The sequence below is a fragment of the Alosa sapidissima genome, chromosome 1 (assembly GCF_018492685.1).
Source record: "Alosa sapidissima isolate fAloSap1 chromosome 1, fAloSap1.pri, whole genome shotgun sequence".
NCBI lineage: Eukaryota > Metazoa > Chordata > Actinopteri > Clupeiformes > Clupeidae > Alosa > Alosa sapidissima.
The window spans coordinates 27,081,388-27,100,954 of NC_055957.1; the positions used below are offsets into that span (position 1 = coordinate 27,081,388).

General features: G+C 41.4%; 1 protein-coding gene across 3 annotated transcripts; it reads left to right on the plus strand.

Annotated features, from left to right (window-relative positions):
- Nucleotides 1–19,088, plus strand: acsm3 (acyl-CoA synthetase medium chain family member 3). Of its 3 annotated transcripts, none has more exons than XM_042088973.1 (13): nt 1–48; nt 8,677–8,887; nt 10,363–10,570; nt 10,751–10,894; nt 11,448–11,604; nt 11,759–11,838; nt 11,949–12,072; nt 12,385–12,465; nt 12,729–12,830; nt 14,194–14,321; nt 14,448–14,547; nt 14,821–14,940; nt 18,212–19,088. In XM_042088973.1, the coding sequence occupies exons 1-13, from the start codon at nt 16–18 to the stop codon at nt 18,296–18,298; spliced, it is 1,575 nt and encodes a 524-aa protein (XP_041944907.1). In that variant the 5' UTR covers nt 1–15; the 3' UTR covers nt 18,299–19,088. The 3 variants fall into 3 exon arrangements, 2 of the variants coding, with proteins under 2 accessions (XP_041944907.1, XP_041944897.1); XM_042088963.1 differs by lacking the exon at nt 1–48 and adding an exon at nt 3,084–3,628; XR_006031194.1 differs by lacking the exons at nt 1–48; nt 14,821–14,940; nt 18,212–19,088 and adding an exon at nt 3,078–3,628 and having other exon boundaries at nt 12,729–12,891.
- Nucleotides 19,089–19,567: the final 479 nt, after the last annotated feature.

Below are 19,567 nucleotides of genomic sequence, written 5' to 3' on the forward strand. Positions count from 1 at the left end.
GGAGACATAGGTTACATGATCCAGACGTTGCGTTGTTATGGACTACAGGTAGGAATAGGATTGCCACCTGTCCAGGATTTTCCTGATTGTCCAGGATTTTCACACTGAATGTCCCGGATTTTTGTACATGATGCGCAAAATGTGTATTTCAGTTTAATTGAAGCGTGCCTATGTCCATAAACGTATGCACAGCCTTATTGGCTCTACAAAAATGACGTAGCATAACATGGGTGGTGGTGGTGGGGGCACGCACCGTGGAGGTTCATTAGAAATGGTAAGGTGGAGACGGAGAGTGTGTGGGACAAGGAGAGACAGAGAAAGGAAAGTTTATTCCACATAAGCAAAAAAGCAGAACCTAATTATGTATTCCCCCTTTTTTCTCAATACTGCCCCCAGGTGTCCACAACTAAAAACTGTTGAAAATATAACAAAATAATAAAGGTCTGCTATTAAATAAAGCAATTAACTAAACAAATAACTAGAAATTGACATTCTTACTAATTTTAGCTATACAATTGTCGCTTAGAATGACGGTTTTTATCTTGGGTTAGATGTGCGAAAGGCGCCGTTGCTTACAAACAAAAAGGTCGATTGGATGGTCAAAATGTCCAGGATTTTTGTCAGACACAGGTGGCAACCCTAGGTAGGAACTACAGCCTGTGCGTTTTAAAATAGTTTTCGGATTTTCCCAGGTTAGGTTCTCCCTACAACCAGTAGGCAAATTGTGTTCCCCTTGCTCTGTCTCTTTCGTTGCTCTGATTGGTTTTCAGTCTCTCCAATTGCGTCCGGGGGCATTTTGATCTAACCTGGCAATAGCCAGATGAATTTCGCTCCGCCTAGCTCCACTCATCCATCTGGAACCGATCCATTGAAGTGTTGCTTCAGAAGGCTGGGCCTAATCAAAAAATGCTTGCATATGATTGAATAAGCCACTTGTCCGTCATCTATTGACGTGCTACTTCAACCACTCACATCGAAGCCAACCCGTGACGCTAATAACAGACTCACAGTCGCTTCTACTATGTCACATCTATGAAACTCCCGCCCTGCGTCCTGATTGGCTAAACCATAAAGTTGATTGGAGAAATCACTCTCAATGGAAGAGGTCCCAGATGGATGTGAGTGAAGCTAGGCGGAGCTAAGCGGAACGACATTCATCTGGCTAGGGTCAGGTTAATTTTGATCTGCATCTATTTGGAAACGACCTTTGGAAATGGGCAGTGGTGGAATGTAACGAAGTACAAATACTTCGTTACTGTACTTAAGTACATTTTCCATGTATTTGTACTTTACTTAAGTAGAATTTATAGTGCATACTTTTGACTTTTACTTCGTTACATTTTACAGCAATTACCTGTACTTTTACTCCGCTACATTTCTACAACACCATCGTTCCTTTTTACGATACATTTCAGATTTTTTTTCTCTCTGACAAACACGTTTGTTTTACCAGGGGGCGGGGATGCTATTCTGCATTCGGTAGGCTATATTCACCAGACCCATGGCTACACTGGACATGCAACTGTGTTCTGTGCCTTTCTCTGTCTGTTATCTGCAGCGTTAGGACCTCCTCTCCGATGAGATTGCTCAAATGAATGGTAGACTATTATAGAACCGCTGGCCGAAGAAAACGTAGCATTTTCCAGATTAGGAAATATTTCTTAATTGTGTGTGATCAAATAAAGAGGCATAGCCTACAATTGGGGGGTAGAAATGTGAGCGCTCATTCAATGTCTATGTGCGTCTGCACAAGTGAAACTGAACCTAATCATAAAGACACATTTCTAAGCAACTTTTCTGTTCAATCAGCAGAATTGGCCTTACGATCCACCAGACGTTTCCCTGGTCTACCCCGTTAAACTTCAGGTTCTCGTGTTTTGCTGAATGATATACTCAGCAGATCACCCTAGTAGATAACCAGAATTACAGTCTCTAGAATTGTAGGTCAGAATGTAAACTGGGCCACAGATGGTAAGCACAATTGCATTAGCTTAAAACTATCTAGTCGAGTATAACCTAAAACTAGCTTAATTGAAATGCCACAGCCGATACTAATTTTTCTTTTAGAATATAGATATTAAGAGAATACATCATTATGCAAATACTTTTACTTTTAATACTTAAAGTACATTTAAAAGCAGGTACTTTTTACTTTTACTTAAGTAGGGTTGTCATTGTGGTACTTTTACTTTTACTAAAGTAAATATTTCTCTGTGTATTTGTACTTTTACTTAAGTACTAAGATTCAGTACTCCCTCCACCACTGGAAATGGGCTTCCCCAGACCCACTCTCAGTTAGCCTACAACTGAGTGTCAACCGGGCTAGAGAAGTCTGTAGTGGCAAATGTGTCCGCCAGTGATTTGGCAAACTTCCAGTGAACTTCTGGTGCCCAAACCCAATTGCCAAAACCACAACTGTTTGCCATAAACCATGCGGCAACTGTTCGCCTGACATTTCTGTATGGGTGCTTCTCGCAGGCACGTTCTTCCAGGAAAGTGTAGCCTACATAGACTATAAAGTCAAAGTCAAAGTCAAAGTCAAAGTCAGCTTTATTGTCAATTTCTTCACATGTTCCAGACATACAAAGAGATCGAAATTACGTTTCTCACTATCCCACGGTGAAGACAAGACATATTTTACCAATTTAAGTCCACAGACAAACATAACATTCAAGTAAACAAAAAAGTAAGTAAATAAGAGGGCACATATAATAATGAAAAAAAATAAGAGCAGCAAAATTTGGTTGAAATTGTGCATAGACAGTCAATAAAATACTAGTGCAAAGTCAGGCCAATAAAAGGCTTGTGTAGTTCTGTTTGACCTAAGTAAGAAAGAAAGTGACATAGTGGTGCAAGTTATGTAAGAGCAGCAGATGTGTTGTGTTTTCAGGACAACAACAACAAGTTGTAAAGTGTACAAGTGTGCAAGTGGAGTAGTGCACGCGGCCATTGTGGGTCCAATGTCCAGGATGTTATGTAGCTGAGGGTGGAGGGGGGAGAGGAGGGAGAGAGTTCAGCATCCTTACAGCTTGGTGTATGAAGCTTAATGAAGAATAAAATACAGCACAGCCCGTGGTCGCCGTATGTACAGTAGCCTAACCAGTGGTCATTCATTCATATCGCTTTCAGAAGCAGTTTCGATTTGGTTGTTACGTGATTCCCATTACGAAGGGAATCTAGGTCAAAATATGGCGCAAGGTTGTCCTTAAGACAAATTCCAGTGAATATGCTAGGCTACAACACTGCATTTTAAACCGCATTTTAATGTGTCCTCGAGGCTTTTCGTCTAGCAAAGACGGCGCCCGATGCACTTTACTTATGGTTACAAAGTTGTGTTAATGTGTTAAGGGCAGGTATAATTGCATACTGCACTTCGTTTTTGTTTCGATGTGAGAAGATGAATTTACTAAATATCTTTTGTCGTAAGTTAAGATGTAGGGAACAATTTGTTTATCAACTACAATCCAAATGTACAACATCGATTTGGTGGCACCAGATTCGAAAGAAAAGTTCTCTTCCACAAAATTTCACCTCATACGAGACTCTACGGCAGCTTTACAACCCTCACATTCCTGAGTTTTTCAACTTTGCCAAAGATGTGCTGGATGAGTGGGAGGCCAAAGAGAAGGTGGGGAAACATCAAGAAGCATTTTATGTGGTCTAAATACGATTTTCATGTAAAATAAGTGTATGCTAAATATGTAGGCGCTTTCATATTTTGTCCCGAATCACGGGCTGGTGTTGAATAGTTAGCCTACAGTTTTTCTCCATTGTTCCCTGGGTTCGTTTGTGTTCATATAGCAGCATCGGGACAATTGATAAAACAAACCCAAGTGAAATTAACGTTGGTCTACAAACAAACCCACGCGTGATTACATTTTTCCCTGATTGGTCACATTTGACAGCTGAAGATACTATTCCGCAGTCACCTAACCCCACATTTAACGTGGGCTATTAAGAGCTCCATATGTGCGTGTGTGTGCGTCCAAAGTCTAGGCTTCTCCCGTTTTCGCACATATAGGCTAACTCCGGTAAAGTTACCGCGCTGCCGTCTCGCTAGAAATAATCTTTGGTCACCGCTTACCGATTTCCTGTTACCATTGTACGACGGAGTATTAGGGCCACACATGAAGACAATAAATATTTTTGCCATGGCGAGATTAAACTCGACATGTTGACTTTAATGTAGACATGTCGACTTTAAAGTCAACGTGACATGTTATTCTCGAAACTCGACATTTCGAGAATAAAGTTGAAATGTCATGTCGACTTTAAAGTCGCCATGTCGACATTAAACTCGACATTTCGAGAATAAAGTTGATATCTTCTTTAATCTCGACGTGTCGACTTTAAAGTCGACATGCGGACATTAAACTCGAAATAAAGTTTAAACATAGTCTACAGTTTAAGCTATGTAGCCTACACTAACACACAATATGTGACATGAATAATAGGCCTACTTCAAATAGGTGTTATTTCAGATAGATTGCTAGATTGCAGGTATTCAGATAGATTGCGTCTTCTCATTGCAGTCATCGTGAAGCGCTGTATCTCGCGGTTAGGCTATACCATGCACTATTATATAGCTAGAATAATACATGTTTCCAATGATATAATGTTTATATAGTAGGCTACAACACGTTATTTCACTCTGTTTTACGTGGGTAAGGCCACATCCAAATAACTGCCCTTCATGACCCACATGCCGTCACTCTCCAGTTAACATGCAAAACTCATTTTTCTAAAACTGCTTTTCCATGTCTCACCTGCAATACTTATAGGAGGCTATAAACACAGATATGTATATAGTCCTATACTCTTTTGATCCCGTGAGGGAATATGTGTGCATTTACTTATAGGCCTACATGGGGTTGCCTGGTCGGGAGGACAGCTTCATTCATCCCTCCATAGACATTCAGGCTGTTTTGCATCCATTACAAACAAACATGCAATGTGAAAGTCTGGTATTCGGGAGAGCACTTAGTATACCTAGTCTAGTGCATAAGCATGAAGTTGAACCTTTAGATGAAAAACACTCTTTAATAATAGGCCTACAATAAATAAATAAACTATGACGTTTACTTTTGACCATCGCATTTATCGCCTGTAACTCCGTGATAACAGGAAAGTAAGTATTTGGCTGAGCAACGGAGGTTAATATGTTCTATTTGTCCACATGATGTATGTCTAATCATTGTTGCACTCAAAGAAAACTGCAATGTTTCATTCGTTCTCCCTTTCAGTCGTCCCGAGCTGTTTAATGTCGACACGTCGAGATTAAAGTCGACATGATATTTCAACTTTATTCTCGAAATGTCGAGTTTAATGTCGACATGTCGACTTTAAACTCAACATGTCGAGTTTAATCTCGCCATGGCAAAAATATATTTTTTTTCTTCATGTCTGGCCCTAATACTCCGTCGTACCATTGACTTCCATTTAACACATGTAGGCCTAAACAAAACGTCAATTATGTGGTTAAGCAGTGAGGTTGTGTTGTGTGTCAGGTTGTGTTGGATGCCCCTACAGAATTTACTTATACACTGGCATCCCAGCTAACAACTTTTTGGTTCCCAGAAAAGCTCTCTTTTTGTAACTGAACAGGTCAATATGACACTGAAGAGATGTTGAATAACATATGTAGCCTAGCTAGCCTACTTTCTCTTCCTGTGGATCGGTTTGAGTGTATGGATGTGGTTTTATTTTTAATAGATGCATCAATTCCTATCGGTCATCTCCTTATGGTTCAGACTTACACAGTAGACAGCAAAATGTGATCATTTCTTTTACGGACAGTCCTGGGGGGCATACCTAGCGTTCATGGGCTTCGGAAAAATCTTTCTCAGAGTGAAAACATCATCATTCCGTGTCATTCACGTCCTTTAATGTGTGAGTCAGAGGTCGGAAACTGGGGCTAGATTTTGCTAACAGAGTTGCCCAGTTAGGGGCTCGTCATTACTTTTGTCGTCACGTTGTAGTTCGTTTGTAGTCCATGTGGCCTTTCATGTCCAACAGTTTTCATGTGAACTTGGGAATTTGCCGTTTTTGTCACTTGAAAGCTGCATATCTTTCTTTCACAAGCATCTTACACTATATTTTAAGCAAATACAGTTGTTTGTTTAGGATTAGTGAGTGTATGTTTTAACCTTTGTTGTGGCATCCGTGTTTGTCACACATTCCGATGGCAAAGCACATGAACACTTGCTGTCGGAAAAACAAAGTAGCCATGGGGGCGGTCAGGGGCGGGGCTTGAGGGGGTGCGGCACGCCCACCTCCGGGTAAGGTGGGACGGGCCTTTCCCACGGCACAAGGCCGGAGGAGCTAAGATCATGCAAACGGTTTCTTTTCAATAATTTTCATCAGAGTGGGACGTATTAGGCTTATAGGTTGCCCAGCAGGACGAGTTATGAATCACGGTTGCTGAAAAGTTTTGAAAATTTTGAAATTTACTTTGATAATTTAGTACGTGTAAAATATTGAATAAAATGTTCTGCTGTATGACTGGCTTTATTTTAACTCTCATATTGAACTTTACGACGTGCAAATTTTCAAAATTGGATCAACGATATTGTCTCCTACAGGCGTCAATGAGAGAACACTTACACTTAGCCTACATGATTTTTGTTTCGATTTTCTAATTGGAGTAAGTCTTTGTGACAACACGTCATGATACATTTGATAATATTTGATCGTTGTTTTGGTATGAAGCATCTTTTACGTAGCCTAATGAATGCGCTCTAGAAAGTGAAAGTAGCCTAACCTAGGCCTATATGCGCTCTGTGTCTGAGCTGTCTGTGCACGTCCACAATTGATTACGTTCCTCAAATGGAGAACACATCAATCCCATGGTATTTTTTGCCCTAAAATGCATGAAACATGCAAGTTCAAAATCCCGCCGGTAGCCAAGTTACATCTCCGTTTCATATTTGCCTAGGCTAGGCCTACTAGCCTACAATAAATTGAACAAACTCAACTGACAACAGGTAGGCCTATATCTACTGATTCGGTCATTGAGACTACAGAATACAGACTACAGAATACAGTACAACAAACTTTCTGTTTTTCTGAAGTTTATTTTTGTATTCCGGGGTACAGTAGCCTAATTGCATAACAATAGTTTTTCAATACCGGCTTGCTGTTTAAACTGACTGCGCCGCTCTGAACTTTCCTGCCAGGTTTATGACGTAGCCTAAACCGCATCTCGGCTCTGGCATTGCCTAAACTCATCGTGTGGGAAATCAGATTATCTGTCAATATTGGGCTTTGAACGTAAGGATTTTGCTCAGTAATAGTAGGCTACATTTTGTAACATTTATATAGAAACCGAGGGGAAGTTAAATTAGAAATTAGAATCGTTGGAAATTGAAAACACATACAAAAAAATATAGCTGCAAGCAGCAATGAGGGGGCCAAGCAGGTAGTTCAGCAGGCCAGATTTGCCATGTAAGTCAATGCCGTTGCATCAGACATATAGCCTTAAGCAGTCACAGCAAGTTCCATGCCAAACAACTCAAGATTGGCTGAGTTACAAGGTCAAGTTTTACATCAAAACATAACTGATTTTGTGGAGCTGAACCAGGGCTGAGTGTCGCCGCCCCCTCCCCCAGCCAGCCCACCGCCACAACCGCCACAACCGCCCCTGCCCATCCCACCCGCCCCACTCTTGCACGCACGCATTAGAATGAACTGGATGGAACTTGCTGTCATCAGTTTCTCATCAAAAATAAAAGATTGACTGAGATATGATCACACTTGCTGTGATTTAAACATAGTGGTCAAAAATTAACGTCATTGGGTGTGTTGAACTCGGTTTGGCCCAAGGATTCCAATGATCTCATTTTGACATTCGGGTCAACGGGTCAAAAGTTACGTCTGTGAACACACGTCCAACTTTGGCCTGTTGGTGGCGCTACAGCGTTTGAGGTGCCGGCATGAAACTTGGTGAAATTAATTATTGGCCTGTCCCCAATCAGTGTACCAAATTTCACAACTTTTCACCAGTCGGTTCTATAGGCTGCCATAGACTTCAATGGCGGAAGCGTAATAATAATAGGGAAGAAAACATAGAATCACTAAGGGTTGCCCTGCAGCTTCGCTGCTCGGCCCCCAAATATTCGGGGCTTTTGAAAAGAGATTCGGGGCTTGAGCCCCCGAAACCACCCCCTCGCTCCGCCAATGCAACCACCCAGCAGTAACTTCTGCATTCAGTGCGATTTGCACCGCCCTAATTTTATTTTTGACTCTTCCCGTCACCGTTGCAACCTCTGAGCGCTCATTCTCCAAGTTAAAGATCATTAAAAACCACCATAGAGAATGAGAGAGCAAAGAAAATGGACATACACAGAGCATCGTGGACTAGTTCGCGGAGCGCAAGGCTCTGCGTATTATTGTTGTTTTATTATTAGGGGTCATGTAGCCTAACTTATCGAAATAGGTTTGGCCTTTAGCGAGGTTGATGGAATACCCCCCTGGTGACAGGCTGTTGATATTTGAGCTGAGCTCAACAACTAGTCAAATAAGACATTCCCCTCCGTACATGAGAGTGTATGGATTGGTCTGAGCCACTGCTTGTTCCCCATTTACAGAGCCAGTAAAGTTCCCTTGAGCATGATATTATGACACTAACAGTAAAAGAACGTACATGTATAAATCTACCCTCATTTGTTACGTTGTTAGCGGGGAGAGAAGTCAGGGCAGCCTGCTCTCTGGTGGGTGAATGACAAAAGAGAGGAGATCAGGTGGAGTTTTGAGGAGTTGGGGTTCCACTCCAGATGCCTCGCCAACATTCTCTCAGAGGAGTGCCAGCTTCAGAGAGGGGACAGGGTGCTCCTGATACTACCCAGAATTCCAGAGTGGTGGCTGGTCAACATTGCTTGTCTGAGAACAGGTAAGCCATTAACAATATTTTATTCTCTCTGTTATCTCCTTTAACACTAACTGTCTGAGATCATGCATGACATTTGCTCTAATCTTCACTTCAGAATCAGTATGTACCGGTAAGTGTAGTATTTGTGCTCAAAAAAGCTTTTACATCTATAACAATTATGCAATAAAGATATATTAAATATGAAATATCATATTACAAATTCAATATCTAGTTATTAATATAGTATAATCTTCTTAGATTCCTCACTTTTTTCAGGTGTGTTCATTTGTGTAAATTTCAGAGACCCTGTCTTTGCTGAATTACTGAAGCTAAGCAGGTGTGGGCTTGGTTCTTGAATGGGAGATCTCCTTGGAAAACTAATTTGCTGCTGGAAGTGATGATGGTGGGGGCTAGTATGTGGGACTCTTCCCTCTGGCCAAAAATCGATCTGGGGCATGCAGTGAGGGGGACACTGTGCTGTAGATGCCGTCCTTCGGATGAGACGTTAGAGTTGCAGCTGGCAAGATTTTTTTTTATCATATTCGCTGAAACCGACACGATGCTCCGACATAACATAAATCAGCCAGTTTTAGAAAAAAAAACGCATTTCTACCTCCACCTAGAGCCTGTTATTTGTTTTGCAAAAATCCACAGCTCCCGGTTCTTCTGGTCCAGTCAGAGCAGGGCTGTGTGAGATCTGACTGTCAATCACAGTCTGGTGCAGTCTGGTGCGCACTGACGAGCACAAACTCAACGAGAGGGTGCTTCGGTGGTAATGGGGGAGAGACATGAGAGTTGTAAACATTAAAAATTTTCGCTAAGTCTCTTCAATCTGTGAGACTTGCCAACTGCAGCTTTAAACCCTGACTCACTGTGGTCATTAAAGATCCCACGACACGTGTTGCAAAGAGTAGGAGTTTCCCTGGTGTCCTGACTAAATTCACAACCGGGCTCGTTCAGTCTGGCCCCCTAATTATTCCCCCAGTGTCATTTATTCCTTCACTCTTCACCTCAAGCTGGGGGGTGGTGAGCGTTCTGGCGCATAATGGCTGCCGTGCATCACCCAGGTGGGTGCTACACATTAGGGATGGCTAGTGAGATTCCCCCTTTACTGTAAAGTGCTTTTACAGTGGGTGCCTTTATAAAGCGCTTTAAAAATGCAAGTTGTCGGTGTTGTTGTTGTAAATTTGACAGGCGGAAAAAAATATAAACAAATATAGACTTAAGAAAAAACTTAAAAGAAGTTAGAAGACTTTACATACTGACTTTCCAAATACTCGACTTTTAAGATTGTTTAGAAAATACTCTGTGGTTTGTCTTACTATTCAGAATGACTGATTTATCAACTGGGAAGTGAAACATGAAATGGAACTTTAAACCTAAATCCATGCTTCAGCTTTCAATGATTCCCACGTGTATCTCTACACAGTCATTCTGCCCTCCCAGAAGTCATGCTTTGTCGAAAGTAACCTCTCTGCATGTTGTGTTGTCTTCAGGTACGGTTCTCATTCCCGGTACCTCTCAGCTCACTGCCCGGGACATCCTCCACCGCCTGCAGACCTCCAGGGCCAAGTGCGTGGTCACGGACGAGTCTCTGGCCCCTCTGCTGGACTCGGTGGCTCCACAGTGCTCCTCTCTTCAATCCAAACTCCTTGTGTCCCCAAGAAACAGAGAGGGATGGCTCAACTTTGGAGAGCTCTTAAGGTGGCCAGTAGTGATGTATTATAAGGCGGTGTGTTCATATGCACATATGTCTATGTCAGCCTAAAACTCTTCAGCACGATTCAAAACAAGCCTTTCTTTAATTGAATCAGCTGAAGAAGAGGAGGAGGAACACAATAACTATCCTTGACTTTGAGTATGTTTCCTTGTGTTTCATCTAAGGAGAGCGTCGGGAAACCATGTTTGTGTGAACACAAAAAGCGATGAGGCCATGACAATATTCTTCACCAGCGGCACCACAGGTTCTCCTAAAATGACCCAGCATAGTCACTGTAGCTATGGAATAGGCCTCAATGTCAATGGCAGGTAATTAATTGCTTAATATATCTTTTTAATCCATCTAGGGCTGTGACAATTAATCGATTAACTGGATAGTTGTCAACTATTACATTAATCATCAACTATATTGTTAATTGCGTTGTGTCATTTTTTAAGGAAACTTTGCATTACTAAGCCTACTCCTTTATTACAGTGAAATAAATATATTTGGTGTGTGGACTACACAGGGCATTTGAAGACATATTCTTGGACTTGGGAAATAGTCATCAACATTCATTCAACATTTCTAGCATTTCAATGATTAAAGGTACACTATGCAGGTTTAGGTATTTTTGGCGACTGTAGAGCTCTCAATATATTTATATTTTACTCTGCTGTTGTAAATAGCAAACTTCTTGTGAAGTGCTGTATAGCTAGAGGTGAACGATTCACCTATTGCAAGTTCGTTTACCATGAAATTGGCTTCGTAAAGGTTATATTAAGGTGAAAATCTTGTATAGTGTACCTTTAAACAACTACACGATTAATCAGTAAAATAAGCGATAGATTAGCATACTTTGCAATGACTCTGCGTCTGAAGGTACTGGCTCGACCTAACGCACAGAGATGTGATGTGGAACACCTCAGACACAGGCTGGGCCAAGTCAGCCTGGAGTAGCGTTTTCGCCCCCTGGATCCAGGGAGCATGTGTGTTTGTCCACCATATGCCACGTTTCGAGTCATCAACAGTTCTGGAGGTAAGGGTGATACAGAGGGTCTGAGAAAAGAGACTCAAAAAAGTGAGAATTTGTTCGGTTTGATGATGAGCTCTTGTGTACTGTGTGCTAAAATACACCATGAGTAACTGTGAAATATTTGCTGCTAACTCGTTCAATATTTTTTTTGAACCAGACTCTGTCCAGTTATCCTATAACTACCTTCTGCACTGCCCCCACTGCCTATCGCATGTTGGTTCAAGAGGACCTGTCCAGGTACATATTACTGCCCACACAAGTCATGTCATTATTTAAACAGACCAAGAGACAGTGTGGCTGTCATCCAGAAATGTTAGCACTAAGTATGTCCAGATCTGCTTGAGCAGGTTCAGCTTCCCCAGCCTGCAGCACTGCCTGTGTGCGGGCGAGCCCATTAACCCAGAAGTGATGGGCAAGTGGAGAGAGGCCATGGGACTGGACATTTACGAGGGATACGGACAGACAGAGACAGTAGGTCATCTCACTGGGGGCTTCCTCATAAACTAGAGAAGATGGGGAATTGAGAGTGTGTATATAGATCTGCACTTTCATGACTATGGCTATGTATTTCCTGCATAAGACAGAATGGTAAAATTGGTTTTAGCATCTAGTAAAGCACAAACAGAGGCTGGTTACCATCAATCAAAAGCTGGATGATACGTATAGGGTGTAGCTGGGTATGGAGTTCCTACATAAAATAACATGGTTTATTTTGGGTTAAATCTGGCATATCCCCTGGCTGTGCTCATAATACAGTAACACCCATTTTATTTATGTCACAAGGTGTTAATTGCTGGGACTTTTAAGGGGATGAAGATCAAGCCTGGATCTTTTGGCAAACCATCGCCAGCATACGATGTACAGGTAGAGCAATGGTCTGAATGCAACACAAATGTTTTCTCAGATGAATGTGGGATGTACTTATAAATAACCTTATAAACCATGGGTTACATCCTGTAACACATTTGAAATATGACTCCTATTTCACCATTCATGACCATCTTGACTGACCGGTATTAAAAGAAAAAAAGCAGAATGACATTACATCATTTATGTTGTATAGTGATATTTCATTGGTGGATGTGATGATCATTTGCTTGCTTGTTTGTATGCTTTTCTGTCTTGAGGTCATAGATGATGAAGGAAATATTGTGCCTCAGGGGAAGGAGGGAAACTTGGCCATCCGAGTGAGACCTCACAAGCCTTTCTCCCTGTTCACCGAGTACACGGTAACACCCTCTGGGCTACATACAACACTGCATCACCTTACCTTCCTTAGGATCCTTAAAGGTACACAGTTTAGAACTTGACCAGTAGAGGGCACTATTCAGTTTCACTATATGATTGTGTGTTGTTTGTGTGTGTTTGAGTTCACCCTGGGGCCTGTACTACGAAGCGGGGTTACTGGCTTATCTGGGTAACTTCGAGAGTAACTTGATCACGTGTGGCGTAACTTCCCGATTAACCCGTACTACGAAAGGTGGATAGGTTTTAACCGAGGTATGCTGCCATGGCAATTTACGCTGCATCTCAAACCTGCTCCGAGCAGGTTATGTTCTTGGTTAACCCGAGGTTTCCGTTAACCACACCCTTTATAAGTACCACCCCTCCACTAACAATTTCTCCCGAGACATGTCGGCGTACCTGGATGATCGTGAGGGACTCTCTTCGCAGGGCGAGGAGTTTTAGAGACCGCCAGAAAATATATATATATAGCCTACCCGGACGATATTCTCTATGAAGATGTATATTGTCAGCCAAGGGAATTCGTTATCTTTGTCAGATGATCTAGGAAGACGTCTCATAGCAATGCCCGTACGTGGACATTCATGTATTCCATCGGTGATGCAAGAATACTGTATGTCCGAAAATAAATCGGACATAGGCCTACAGTATGCTGAAAATCTGAGCAAGAATAGCCTAAAATAAATCGGACATAGCCTACAGTAGGCCTAATAAATTAAAATCACAATTTTAACAAACTTGTTGAATTGAATGTCATATTACTGTACCCTGCACATAAAGGCTACACATTTCCACAGCACCAGAATCCGACCGAATGCCTCCCTCAACCCCCTCCATAATCGGCCTTCCACTATTATTTGCGATGGCCAACTCTTCTGCTACTGTAAAACACGCTGGTGCCTTTCCTCCTACAGTAGTGTTCAAAGACACCTTTTTCTTGTTAGCTGTAAAACAGAGGCCAAGTGAAGGCTATAAGCTAGGCCTACATGTTTTCATAATTAAGAAATATTAATGTTTTTGTGTTTCATTTTCACCTGCTGCCATGTGCGTTTGGGGGCTACTTAAACATTCAATTATCCTTATTACTGTAATCTATATGCCCACTTCTGAATTGGGTTGCATCTGTAGGCCTTTCTATGAACTCAAAATAGGCTATTTAATTATTTCAACTCATTTCAGACATTCCGCAAGCTACTAATCCTCCGTAACACATATTTGAAGAACATGTGGGAATAAAACTTTACTTTTAGGCATTTAGGCTACCCGATCTGCAATACGTTGCCAAAAGCCTTACTTTGTTCACTGCCGACGTATTTCTCCATCTGTTCCTCTCTTCCCCATCCTCAGGACGATACCCAGAGGACAGCAGAGTGCTTCAGAGGAGACTTCTACCTGACCGGAGATAGAGGACTCCAGGACGAGGATGGCTACCTGTGGTTTGTGGGGAGGGCAGATGACGTCATTCTCTCGGCAGGGTAGTCACTGCCTTTCCACGTAGTTCCAGTAATTGCATTAACAAAGCCATACTGTGTGTGTGTGTGTGTGTGTGTGTGTGTTTTCTGGAACTCTCTAATGTGCTGGTGTCTTATCTGACTGTGCAGGTACCGCATAGGTCCTTTTGAGGTGGAGAATGCCTTGATTGAGCACGATGCCGTGGCTGAGTCCGCTGTCGTCAGTAGCCCAGACCCAGTCAGAGGAGAGGTACAAAAGAGTTTATTTAAGTCTGACCTTACCTATCAGTACTAATAACATAAACATCAGTAAACATTGTGAATCAATAATCACATATAGGGAAGATGTTATCACACTTACACCTAAAAGTGCAGTATCGAAGCCTGTTCTTTTATATCTGAACTCAACCAGTCAATTGAATACACCCTGCCTTCAGTGCTACTGTTGTTGCTTGGCTGGAATAGAGTACAGCTCCGTGTGAGCCAGGTGCGCTCTTAACGCCTATTTGTCCTCCTGCTGCAGGTAGTGAAGGCGTTTGTTGTGCTGTCCTCCGAGTTTAAAACCAGGGACCATGATGAACTCAGAGCAGAGCTCCAGACGCATGTGAAAAGAGTCACAGCTCCTTATAAATACCCACGGAAGGTGAGAGCCAAATCTGCTTACATTGTTCATAAGTTATACCTTAAACTCCACCCTAAGAACAACCTAGGGTCTAATTTTGGATGGTAAGAAGTGCAAACTCTTTTCTGGGGACCAAAACTTTAATTGGAGTAGTTTTTAAGAAAGACTGGAATATGCAATTACAATGAAATAGTATATAGTGATAGCCTCTGGGGCAAGCTCACTACGTAAGTAAATTGCTACTTTAAGTTACTGACCATGCTCAAAATATCATTTCACATCTGTGATACTGTGGAGAGGGTCCCTAGGACTATTTGTGCAGTCAGTGCTATTATTACTATTCCTACTATTATTATGACTGCCGCGCAGCGAAGCCTTTTTTTTGTATGTTGGTCTTAAGGGGGCATGTCAACCCATCCCATTACCACTTATTTCATGTATAGCGCCACCTAGTTAAAAATTAAAAAGCAAAAAATTAGGTGTTTTCATCTCAATATCTCTGGCTGACAAGGTCAAAACTGCACGAAATTAAAAGTGTAGGATCATTATGACACCCTCTGAATGCATGCCAAGTTTTGTGTACTTTCGTTCATGGGGGGCCTTACAATAAAATAATTTATGTGTACATTTAGTGACGTACACCAACAAGGATTCCCGGGACACTGAAAGACCGGGGTACACAAAACTTGGTGGGCATGTACCCCCACATGGATAGCATGGAACCGTCATTTTTCGTTTTCATCTGCAGCCCCCCGCTGGACTGGACCCCCCGAAAGGAGGGTAGGGCAGACACAGTTCTCTGTGAATCTTTTATGGTATGTTGGTCTCAAGGGCCCACATCAACCTGGCTCATAATCACTCATTTGTGATTTGCCCCCCCCCGGTAAAAAATGAAAATCAGTAGGATTAAAAGAAAGCCAAAATAAGTATTCATCATCATCATCATGGCTGCATTTTCAGTATTGGCGAGAAGTAGTCGTTTGTCCACTAGATGGCGCATCGTTGCAGTGAGACGTAATTTTGTTGGAAGTTAAAAGTGGGTTGGAAAAAACAATGTACGCTTCATACAAGGACTGTAATTTACCGCAGCGAACATCTAATAAGGATAGGACGATGTTCACATGAAGTGTAATTCCCATTTCTTCTTGAAGCCGAAATAAATCTGAGGATGTTTATCGGACATGCTTGGTTTTTACTGCAGGTACGTTAATCTTGTAATATCAATAAGGACCTAGGTAATGTTACCGTTAGCGTTGGTTGAGTGATGGAGGCATTTGATTTATTGCATTTGTAGAAAACTATAAATGCGGTTATACCAAGCAAATGTATAGCAGCACTGTTTGTATCTTTCGACTGTCATTTATTGCACGTGCTACAAAATCATTCTGTGCAATGGAAGATTTACCAACGTTACACCGGTCTGATACAGTTTTGCCTATACATGCGTGAGACTGAGACGCCTGTTTATTTTGTTTTAAGTGCGTGCAGGGTGTGAGAGGGGAATCGATGTGCTTTGATTACAGCTTGGTAGTTGTAGTCTGTGAAATTAAAAAGCACGTGTGTGTGAAGTATCCAAACAATGACACCTTAATTTCATTATGGCTGCTTTAGCAAAACACCTTAAGCTACTGTGTAGTGGGTCCCATTTAGAAGTGGCTACTTCATTCGCGCTTTCCTTGACTCATGGAGCTGCGTGAATGTTATTACAACTTTTCGCCACGATATGACAGTTTAAGTGCGCTTGATACTGTAAGGCGTAAGCCATTGGTTTCCAAAGGAGATTTTATTTGTGTCGCCAGCATAGCCTATTGACAATTTATGTTGTAAATAGGCCTACCTTATAATCCTACCTGTAGCTTAGGGAAGCTAACAGCTTTCTATTAGGATCTAGTTTGTTAGTTACCGTTTTGTCATAACTCCCTGATGCATTTTTGCATTTAGAATAGCCAGAGCGTGTATATCTCAATCGGAAAATTAAACAATATCGGGTGCCTATGGACTAGGCTGGGTGAACCCAGCCAGATCTGCCCGCTATTTATTTTTTGATTTCTTAAAAGATTGAGCTTGGTCTGATGAAAGCCAGACTAGCCATGGACCTCAGTTAAACAATGCAAGGGAACATGAATCAGCCTATATTTGCACTAACAATAACGGACAAAAGCTCTTCAACTTTGGCCCGTTAAAATGTGTATGAACAGTCTAGCGACGCATTTCATCAAGGCCCATTTGGACATGTCAGTTATTTGCACCACTGGTTAGATGTAAAACAGCATTTCGTTTCAGACTAGGCTACTGTTACTTAATTTGTGCATTAACAATAACGTTTCAGACTACTGTTACTTAATTTGTGCATTGACAATAAAGTATTACATGAACTAAAGATGACTAAAATCTTATGTAGAAGAAGAAACATTCACAAAAAATCCATCCATCCAAAAATGACCTTTGTTTTTGATAGCTGTTGAAAACGGCATGGAACTGACAGAGATGTTTTTGTTTAAAAATACATAAAAAAATAAATAAATAAATACATAAATAACATTATGCTGATACCTTTTGCTTTTCCCAAATACAATGTAGCCTACAGGTGTAAGTGACCTTTCATCAATCCAGTTGCAATGGATGAACTGTGATGAACTGCCCTACTTGTGATTGTTTAGAGATTTTAAAGGTTTTATAACAATTCTACATCTTCTTTGGCTATTCTACAATCTATTCACCTTTTCAGCACCAGTAGGGTACTTTCTGTGCAGCCGCACACACACACTCAGGCATGCCAAACAAGCATACACAAAAGTTTCAAGAGTGGGGGATGGAGTAAAATATGGAGACAAATTGAAGTGTGATTTATTTTCGCGGAACGGATGTACAGGACTGAGCGGCGGTCATATTTTGTACCGCTATGCGGTACATCTAGTTCCGGTTCCTTCCATCTTGCGAGATGAAAGTCCACTTATTTACCACTGTCCTTCTTTTGCGTCCATTGGTAGTAGTTTGTGTGGCATTCAGTAATCAAATTGTATGGACTTCTCCTAGCAATATTGTGGGAATTTAGGTAATGCACTGACTGCATAAACAGTCATTCTTATACCCATTCTTGCACTTACAAAGTTAAAATTGCTTCGGTGTGTCTGTAGGGACAAACTTTTGTTGTAAATGCATATTCAGGTGTTACTCAAAACTACTCCGATTGACGTTGTTTTAATCCCCAAAGAAAGTTTACACTTGTTATCCTCCAAAAACATTACCCTGTTTTCATAGAAGTCCTAATAAAATTCTTTTTGTTTTTCAGATTGAGTTTGTGAACCAGCTTCCAAAGACAGTCAGTGGTAAAATCAGAAGAGTCGAACTTCGAAATAAAGAGTGGGAAAGAGGATGATTTTCTGCATTTCTGCATTTGTAAAGATAAATACAGTAAATGAATTTAAATGAATTCCATGCCTAATTGTTAATGTCTCTGTCGTCTTGTGTTGTATGTTTGGAATGCATTTGATCAGTATTGGATTAATAAAGCTACAATTACTTTCAGTTACAGACAGTGTCCCTTTTCCAGTCTCTAGGTGGAGCTATTTCTAATCTACTCAGGATACAACACCTCGTATAAACACTTCACTTCAAACGCATACTGATCCAAGTGATCATTAGATGTGAAGCCTGTGTAGTGGGTCAGGCTTTGTTCAAACTATCTGTTTGCATATTGTACACACAGATTATTTTAATTCATAAAAATCAAACCATTTGTTTTAGAAACAATGACTTATGATTAAATTCATATCAAGTCCTGATTTCTGAGTTCTTACATATAGTTGAACACAGCTGACTACGCTATACCCTACTCACTTTTTTCACTGACTGATGAACCCATTCCGATCTCAAATGGGCTGTGTAGTTATAGTACGCCCAGCTAATGTCTAATGCACATCAAGTGACATGCGACCTTTGAACTGCCTTCATAGAAGTCAGCTGGCTCGTATCAGATTTAGGCCTGACTCTTCTGATTATATGAATGTTCTGTATGTCATGTGATATGTCTTCTTCCTCTGCACTTACGTTACATGTAATACTGTTTGTGGTGCTGTACCAACTTATGTTTTTACAATGGAACATGTACTGATGTCTGAATGTGAATATGAATATCCCTATTGGCCAATAAAGACTATCTATCCATCTGGGTCTGGGTGGGGGACAGTTTTTGAGGCTGACCTGATTGTTAGACAGAGCCAAGCAATGCCATCAGCTGTCAGCCGGGGGACACCTAGAGCCTTGACGCATATGATGTGGTGAATGAATCATCTGATTGGCTGGCGTGGTGTGAATGGTGGCGAGGCGATGCGCTGACTCAGGTTCCTCTGCCCCCTGGCCTGCCATCCTCCACTGGAATGAGCTGAGGGCATCTCAGAAAGCACAGAGGAAATGATCATTTACTGAGTGAGCGCTTTTCACCATGCAGTACACGCACACCTTCAAAGGTGTAATAAGGTAATATGTTAGTAGCCTGGTAGTTGTTAGTATGTAGATGCGGCTAGATAGGCTTATGATAGAAAATGGAACTGAGGTCACTATTAAAGATCTCGAGATTATACTTGTTGTTTTTTGGGTATTCTTTTGGTCTTGATAGGAGGTCTAAACACACTTCTATTGACCAACC